The sequence below is a fragment of the Sus scrofa genome, chromosome 13 (assembly GCF_054392235.1).
Source record: "Sus scrofa isolate SSC_HxYL_T2T_F1_AM1 chromosome 13, Sscrofa_HxYL_maternal_Yorkshire_Landrace_v2.0, whole genome shotgun sequence".
NCBI lineage: Eukaryota > Metazoa > Chordata > Mammalia > Artiodactyla > Suidae > Sus > Sus scrofa.
The window spans coordinates 100,426,073-100,434,550 of record NC_139395.1 but is presented as its reverse complement, the minus strand read 5'-3'; the positions used below and the strand labels follow the sequence as shown (position 1 = coordinate 100,434,550).

The following is an 8,478-nucleotide window of genomic DNA, read 5'->3' as shown; positions in this document are numbered from 1 at the left end:
TTTTGTGTGTTGTATTTGCTGCTGTATTATCCTTTAAAAAGACATTTGTGAGAACGTAGGAATCCAATAAACATAGAATTAAAGAATAAATAAAAATCGGGTTCAGGGTTCTGGCTGTGGCACAGCAGAAACAAATACAACTAGGAACCGTGAGGTTGTGGGCTCGATCCCTGGCCTTGCTCAGTGGGTTAAGGATCTGGCACTCCCGTGAGCTATGTTGTAGGTCGCAGATGCAGCTTGGATCTGATGTTGCCGTGGCTATGTTGTAGGCCAGCAGCTGTAGCTCTGATTTGACCCCTAGCCTGGGAACTTCTATATGCCACAAGTGCAGCCCTAAAAAGCAAAAAAAAAAAAAAAAAAAATTGAGTTCTCTTTACATATCTTTCTAATCAATCCCATTATCAAGCCTATGTTAATTATTTGGTGTGTACTCTGTCATGTTTTTCTCCCTTGAATAGATTTGTTTTGTTTCTCCATTGTTTTTAATGGTATCACTTCAGTACCTGATTATTTCAATTTGGCCATCTATTAAGTTAAATATATTCAACTTTCTATCTGTAGTTCTATGGGATAGACTCCAAGATGAAATTGCTGGATCAACATGAAATGTTTATTTAATACATATTGAGAGATTACTTTTAAAAAGTTATAATTCATGTTTCCAAGAGCAACTTATTAGAATTAACATTTCATCACAATCATTATGCCATTGTTCTTAAAATAGTTTCCCTGATACATGATGAATAGTACAACAAGTTTTAAATATGAATCTTCTCTTTGTTAGTGAGAATAACATATTTTATGTGATCATTAAATAACTGCCAAAGTTATTCATCTCACTCAGGGGTTAGATTTACAACCTTGGCCCATTCATCACCTATCTAAACTCAAAGTAGGTTACCTAAAGTTTATTAATAAACTTTAGAAAGTTGAAATATGGCTATCTGAGATGGAAAAAATGATGCACATTAAAATATATATTAAAATAAGGGATAATCTATCACATAAGATTAAAAGGTAAATGACTATGTCAATTTAATTATAATACATTCTTCATTTAAAAGTTTACATATACATCTTCCTCCTGGGATGAGTTAAAAATTAGTATTTACTTTCTAGCCAGAATAATATTTTCAACTAATGTAAAATAGTTGAAGATAAGTATTAAGTCCAAAAGTCTTTTCAGTAGGTGATATTTATTTAAGCCATTAAATATAATCATAAGGTCATTTCCTGACTGGTTGTTCTTGGAAGCTTATGAGAGTAAGCTTAGTAAACTCCTTTTCTACTTTTTCTTTCCAAAGAATTTTTAAAATGCTGTAGCCTAATGAAAACCCATTCCCCTATTGTGGTCAAAAGAATCTTCATTTTTATAAGATTATTAATTATATCTTAACTCCTAGGTTGAGAATGTTTATCTTTTTATCATTCATCTAATATATTACAGATTTTCTTCATAATAGCCTTATTCACAAATGCTTTAACTGTTCTTGACTTTTTCAGTATCATGTTTGTCAAGAGTTTCATGTTTCAGATAATTTCTATATTACTTTTGAAATAATTTTCAATCTATGCTTTGATCACTTTAGGACTTTATAATTCATTTCTTCTTTTTCCTCTTTACAGCTGTACTCTTATTAAACAATTATTTTCATTAAAGTTTTTCTACAATATGAACAGCCATGGATATATCCAGGCTTGTCAGTTGTCTAAGTGGCGTCCTTGGTAAGTTACTGAATCTTTAAGTTTCTATTGTGTACATTTAAAATGTGCACAATAAGGTGTTACGAGATGATAAGATGCCAGGAGATGATATAGAAGCAGCTGTCACACTGCAAATGCTTCTCTATAAACTTTGACTCCTTGGTTTTCCTTTTCTGAGTAGACTTAACTGACTATTGCAGCAATCTTTAACTAATAATTATTTTAAGAATGGTTAAATGTTGCCATAATGCTCAATTATATAATTTTCCTTTATTATAGTCATCTCTTTTAGTATGTTTAGAAACTAAACATAAAAATAAAAATAGAAGAGTTCCCATCGTGATTCGGTGGTTAACGAATCCGACTAGGAACCATGAGGTTGTGGGTTCGATCCCTGGCCTTGTTCAGTGGGTTAAGGATCCCGTGTTGCCATGAGCTGTGGTGTAGGTTGCAGATGCGACTTGGATCCCACATTGTCCATGGCTGTGGTATAGGCTGGCGGCTACAGTTCCGACTAGACCCCTAGCCTGGGAACCTCCATATGCCGTGGAAGTGGCCCTAGAAATGGCAAAAAGACAAAAAATAAAAATTTTTTTTAAAATTAAATTAAAATATAATAAAATAAAAATACAAATATAAAACTGGTTAACTATAATGCATTCCTAATAAGGATCTAAATATAGCCTATTTTTCTTTCCAAGATGGACTACTATATTCGATAACTCTAGACCAGCCTATTTATACTTAAAAGGCTTCAGATCCTTGACTTGAAGGAATTAAATCAGGTTCAATAAACATTTAAATGTACTTCTCGAACAGTTTTAATATTTATTCCAATCAATCATTTTGGCATGATTACATGTTAATGAGGTTACGGAAAGTGGTTATATTTATATTTGAAATCTTCAGTTCTGGATAAAATTACTCACACCCTGACATTACAGTGTTTCCAGTTCTTTTCCAAAACGTCTACACTTCACTTCATTTTCAAGGTCCCATGACATCTGCTCATCACAGTCTCTAGTCATTTGCTTTGCTTTCCTTTATCTCTCACACCTAAGTATACACATGACTGAATCTCCCCCTCTCTCTGGCTCCTGTTGTTTCTCCTGAAATATAAATTACTCCCCATAACCTCAAAACCCTGACAAATGTTCAAGGCTCAATCTCTAATTTGTAGGTACAGTCTCTCATCTCTTTGCAACTGAACATCTATAACTGAAAGACAACATAATTCTAAAATAGCAAATTTTCTTTTAATCCATACCCTGTTATGAATTTAAATTTATCTAGTTTTCCATTGGTATCCTAATTCTTAAAATGTAAACTGTAGGGAAGGGCGGAAACCAGGTCTTCAGTGTCCATGCTCTTGGTTGAAGGGAAACAACTGTCGAGTTACTTAATTATTTATGCTGCTACTCAATTGATACACTCTACACCTTAAATCTATATTGAAAGGCATTCTTGGGAAAGTATTATAAAAACACATAATTTGATGTGATGTAGTTTAGATAAACCCAGAAACATAAACAATAATTGGCTATTCATGGAGTTTGAACTATGCAGAAAACCAACAAAAGCAATATAAAAACCATTTTACTTAATTGATTCTGGTGCTGGTAATAATAATAAGTACTTTGAAAACAAAAAAGTGTAATTCTGACCATCACCCACTCTTACTTCATTGCACAATAAAAATTAGATGATTCCCTGAATAAACTGCTTAAGAGAAACTGAGCAAAGACATCCCCACTGAACAGTTATTAAATGTATAATTGTGCAGAATTCTCTCTTGTGTAGTGCTCTCCAGTTATGGTACATGGAGCACTACATTTTCTTTATAGTCTAAGAGTTACACTCAAATTGGCAAGCCTGGCATACCCAAGAAAGTATGAAAATACATTAAATAAGGACAAACTATAAACTAACAAATTAATGATAATTTTTTTGTATCACATAATATTTTAAAATTAAAATTAATATGTACAGGACAGAGTACAGGGTACTAATATAGAGATCAAGGAAGTAAAATATACTATTTTTCAAGGGATGTTTACTTTTTTAAAAAAAGACAAAAAATAATTGTTCTTCCTAAAAAATACATACTCTGGTTACTGTTTCTTTAGAATTGTGTATTCCACCTTTATTATTAATTTGTACTTGAGTAGTTACTCTCTGCCTTCCTTTCTCCCTCCCACAAGTTCTCCCTCCTCCCTCCGCCCCTCTCTCCTTCCCTCCCTTAATTCCTTCCTTCCTCCCCCACCCCCCGCCCTTCCTTCCTTTCTCTCTAAGTTTGTTTGAGTAGTTTGAATCCCATATGTTTTTTCTTTATCTTATTCTCTTCCTTCATTTCACATACACTTATGTGGGGAATCATTATAGAACTTCTATTTGCACTGCTACAGAATGGATGAATTCGAAAACTTCCTCCCTTCATTTTCTAAGACCTATTGGTCTCTCTGATTTGCACTGGAAAGACTGTTACACCACCTCCTTTCCTAATATTGAGTATTTAAGGAACAATTAGAGAAGGCAATGGACATAAGTAGGGATAGTCTGGAGCTGCTGCTTTGTTGGCAGACAGAGCTTTGACATTTAAGCTAAATTTTATGAAACATATTATAAAAAGAATCATGAGAGGATAGCATTCATGTGGTAGGATAACCACAGTATAATGCTCTTTTGTTTTGTTTTGTTTTTTTGTTTTTAGGGTCAGACCTGTGGCATATGGAAGTTATCTGGCTAGTGGTTGAATTGAAGCTGCAGCTGCAGGTAGGCCTACACCACAGCCATGGAAATGCCAGATCTGAGCCGCATCTCTGATTTATACCAGGGCTTGAGGCAATGCTGGATCCTTAACCCACTGAGCGAGGCCAGAAATCCAATCCACATACTCAGGGACACTACGTCAGGTTCTTAACTCACTGAGACACAAGGGAAACTCCATGCTGTTCTAGCTTTTTTGTAGTTTGAGTGAGGAAATATTTTCTCCTTCCTTTTTTGTCTAATACTTTTACACACATAATTTCTCCATAGCTTCCAGTATGTACTATACAAGGATCCATAACTCCATACGGCTTACATAATACCAACAGTTTAATAATTATTTAAGTATATATACATATGTGTACATATATATATATATACATTTTACGTGTGTTTAAAAAATACATTTTTTGCTCATTTCTTGTTGTAATAGAGAAAGGATATTTTATTTTTGTGACTGCCTTTAGTCAATCATTTTTATCATGAATACCCTGAAGATTTTCCAACTGCCAGATTCTAGCTTCTGCCAGAACGTCATTAAATACTAAGATCAACAAATAAGTATGTGGAATTTCTTCTTTTTTTTTTTTTTTTTCCAACAAGAGGCCTTCACATATTTATTACTGAGGCAAAGTGCTATGCAGAAACACCAACACAAAGAGGACCCGTTTCTTGATATATCTAACTGTGGCTGTGCTGTTTTCAGTGCTATATAGTAAGATGCAAGTAAGTGACCGCCACATAGCATAAATATGCACATCAACCTCATGTGCAGAGGCTCCTTATAGACCCAGCATGGTTCGGTCTCCAATGTCTTCTCTTCGAATTTTACATGATTTTATTACCAGTTTTCATTTGAATCCACTGGGGGATGGGATAATTCTGCTTTTGTCTCTTGGCCAGGAATCGCTTGATCCTGAAAGTCTTGTGAGAAGACATGGAGAGGAACTAATTCAACTGCATATAGGATGGTGGAGAAGAGAAGCGAATGTGGAATTTCCTTTACTGTGATTCTGTTTGTTAATATGATTTAGAGCCATCTCTTAGAGCTAATAGTTTTAAAACAGCAAAATTCTAATATAAAATAAATTTCTAAATAAATTATTATATATGAAAATATATTATTTTAGCTAGAATGTTTGATATTCAAACAGCAAGATAACAAATAATCTAGATCCTGCATCTGAAAATAGTAATAAAAAATCTAGAGTTCCCATTGAGGAGCGGCAGAAATGAATCCAACTAGGAACCATGAGGTTGCAGGTTATATCCCTGGCCTTGCTCAGTGAGTTAAGGATCCGGCATTGTTGTGACCTGTGGTGTAGGTTGCTGAGGCGGCTTGGATCTGGCGTTGCTGTGGCTGTGGCATAGGCTGGCAGCAACAGCTCCAATTAGACCCCTAGCCTGGGAGCCTCCAAGTGCTGTGGGTGTGGCCCTGAAAAGACAAAAGACAAAAAAAAATTATAATATATTATTTTAGTTGTAATCTTAATGAATACCTTTTGTTAAAACTGTTTTTTTTTTTTTTTTTAAGTATTATGGTTAGGAATATGGCTGGATCTGAGAGGAATCAGATGATATGTAACTAACATTTATGATTGGTGGTAAGTTAGTGGTGGTAGGTCTGGGTACTACAGATTTTCTATATTCAGAGTGGGCTTTCAATTTGTCTACATTAAATTCCCCAGTAATTTCCATTTTCCTCCAAAATATGTGCATACTCAAGTTAAATTCAAAGCTAAAGTTTGCTAAAATAAAGATTAATGAGATTTTAGAAAAACGAAGATTACTTGCAGTACAAACTGTCTCCAATATAATTATAGTTTAGTGCTTTGGTCACTAGTGAATTTTAAAACAACAATTTTGTAGCAAATAATAGTCCTTATTCATTTTAGCTTGAGCTGAACCATGTAACTAGATTTTCAGCTTCAAAATGACAGGCACTTCCAGGAGAATAAAATATATTGATTTATCACTGAAAATCCTCATTATTTTAATCACTGCCATGTGACTGGTTTGGGAATGTGGCCATGACTTCAACCTGATACAAGCATTGTTGATTAGATGCAAAGTAAAGAAAGTCAAACTGAGTGGCAGGTTGTCAGCCCTACTCTCTCTGCTTCCCAGTATGTATTGTACAGGGCCCCACAGCTCCAATATGGCTTATATAATACTTGCAGCATAATAATGATTTAAGTGAGGACACTCACTCTAACATTCAGGCTTGATTTACTGCTTGAGCCAGAATAACTCCTTTTAGAATGTCTGGAACAGCAGGTTGTCCTCTAATATGCATAGCAATGAGTTTTACTTCTAAAGTCACTGTTTCTCAGCAAGTGATATGTTTCTCTAAAGATTCACAACTGGAAGCATTGTCCTGCAGAAAAATCCTTCACACATTGCTTTTGTGTTAACAAACAAGCAAACTAAAGTTTTAGATGCTAAAATGACAGGATTTTGTTTCAAAATCCTCTACTCTATACCAAAAAGTTCCTCTTAAAAATAAGAATGCAAACTATGATAACAAAAGGAATGATTGATTTGTTTTCCCTGCCAAAGACTACATAAATATTACTGAGACAATTAAAAGAGTGGAAACTCTTTAGTTGTACTGCATAAAGTTGTTTTATATTTTTAGTAGATAGTAATAGACACTACTTTTTATGAATGGTAGTTAAGATTTGTCCTTTTGGAAAGGTTTTCTATAATTAAACTCTCCATGCCTGAAAAAAAATTTCCCTCTGGCTTGATGATGGTATATGCTAAATTGCTAATGGAAGCAACAGTCTTCATACAGTACACACACACACACACACGTGAACATATATACACACACCAATGTACAAACACACATTGGAACTCAAATGCAGAGATGAGTTAATCATACACTGTAGTTCATGACAAGTTTAATTATTCTGAATTTTTAAAAATCTTGGTTCTACTTTTCTATCTCTAATTCACATTTTTATTCCCTTCATCTCTATATGCACCCACTTTGATTAATATATGTAAGTGATTACGCATGTGTTATTGTAAACTATGTAGGGCATATATATATGTGTGATTTTAACATATATACATATATTATATATATAGTGTTTTTTCTCAATATTATTTTCTGTTTCTTAACTTCTCAATACAATATTATATTTTAAATATCTATACATTTTATTACATGTCAGGGATAATATTCCACATACTTAACAATTTATGGCATGGGCACCAAACAATAAAATTTGAAACTGGCAAAAAACAATAGGTAAAGCCCTCTAAGTGCCTACCGCCTGGAGTAGGCACTGAGTGTTATACTATTTCAATAAAGATTGTCATATTGCATTATAGAAATTCATTCTATACCCCTGCAAATATCTTAATTTTTAAATTATCTTTTCACTATACTAATGAACCTGCTGATGAACAGAATTCTTTAATGGTTCTTAGTGGTTCCTTTAGTAGATATACTTTTATATCTCATTAGAAAATCTTTCCCAACCTTAAGGTTATAGACTTAGTATTATCTTCTTCCAAAAAACTTATAATTTGGTCTTTCACATTTAAAACTTAGTCAATTATAAATTGATGTATGTGTATGATATGAGAAAAGGGCCCAATTCCAATATTGTTTTCCTCATTGATTATAAGGTAAAACCTATCCCAATGATTTCAAAGTTGGTTCCCTCATAAGTTGTGCCCTGGTTGTGTCATACAGTGAGACAACTGCTGAGCATCTTAGGCAGGGCACCCCTTGCTTCTGCTGCTAACCTCATTGTTTAACAGGAAGAACTCTGTGTGGATGTAAAAGTTCTATTTATAATTTGCTAAAAAGTATGGTTCTATCTTGATTGTTAAAAACACAATCATGTGTTTTCTATCTCTGTTGACAGGACCACATAAGTTTTAATGTGAATATATCAATCAAGTAAACTTTCCTGAATGACTTTCTAATGTTAAAGTAACTTTCATCTAAGAGAACAAACTCATTCCCAACTTTGCCAAAATCCATTCTCT

General features: G+C 33.7%; 1 protein-coding gene across 1 annotated transcript; it reads right to left on the bottom strand.

Annotated features, from left to right (window-relative positions):
* Window positions 1-5,252: 5,252 nt before the first annotated feature.
* Window positions 5,253-5,423, bottom strand: LOC146397518 (large ribosomal subunit protein eL39-like). Its single transcript, XM_084990691.1, is given in 2 exon segments — window positions 5,253-5,279; window positions 5,281-5,423. Coding segments are annotated over 2 exon segments (156 nt in total). The 5' UTR covers window positions 5,410-5,423.
* Window positions 5,424-8,478: the final 3,055 nt, after the last annotated feature.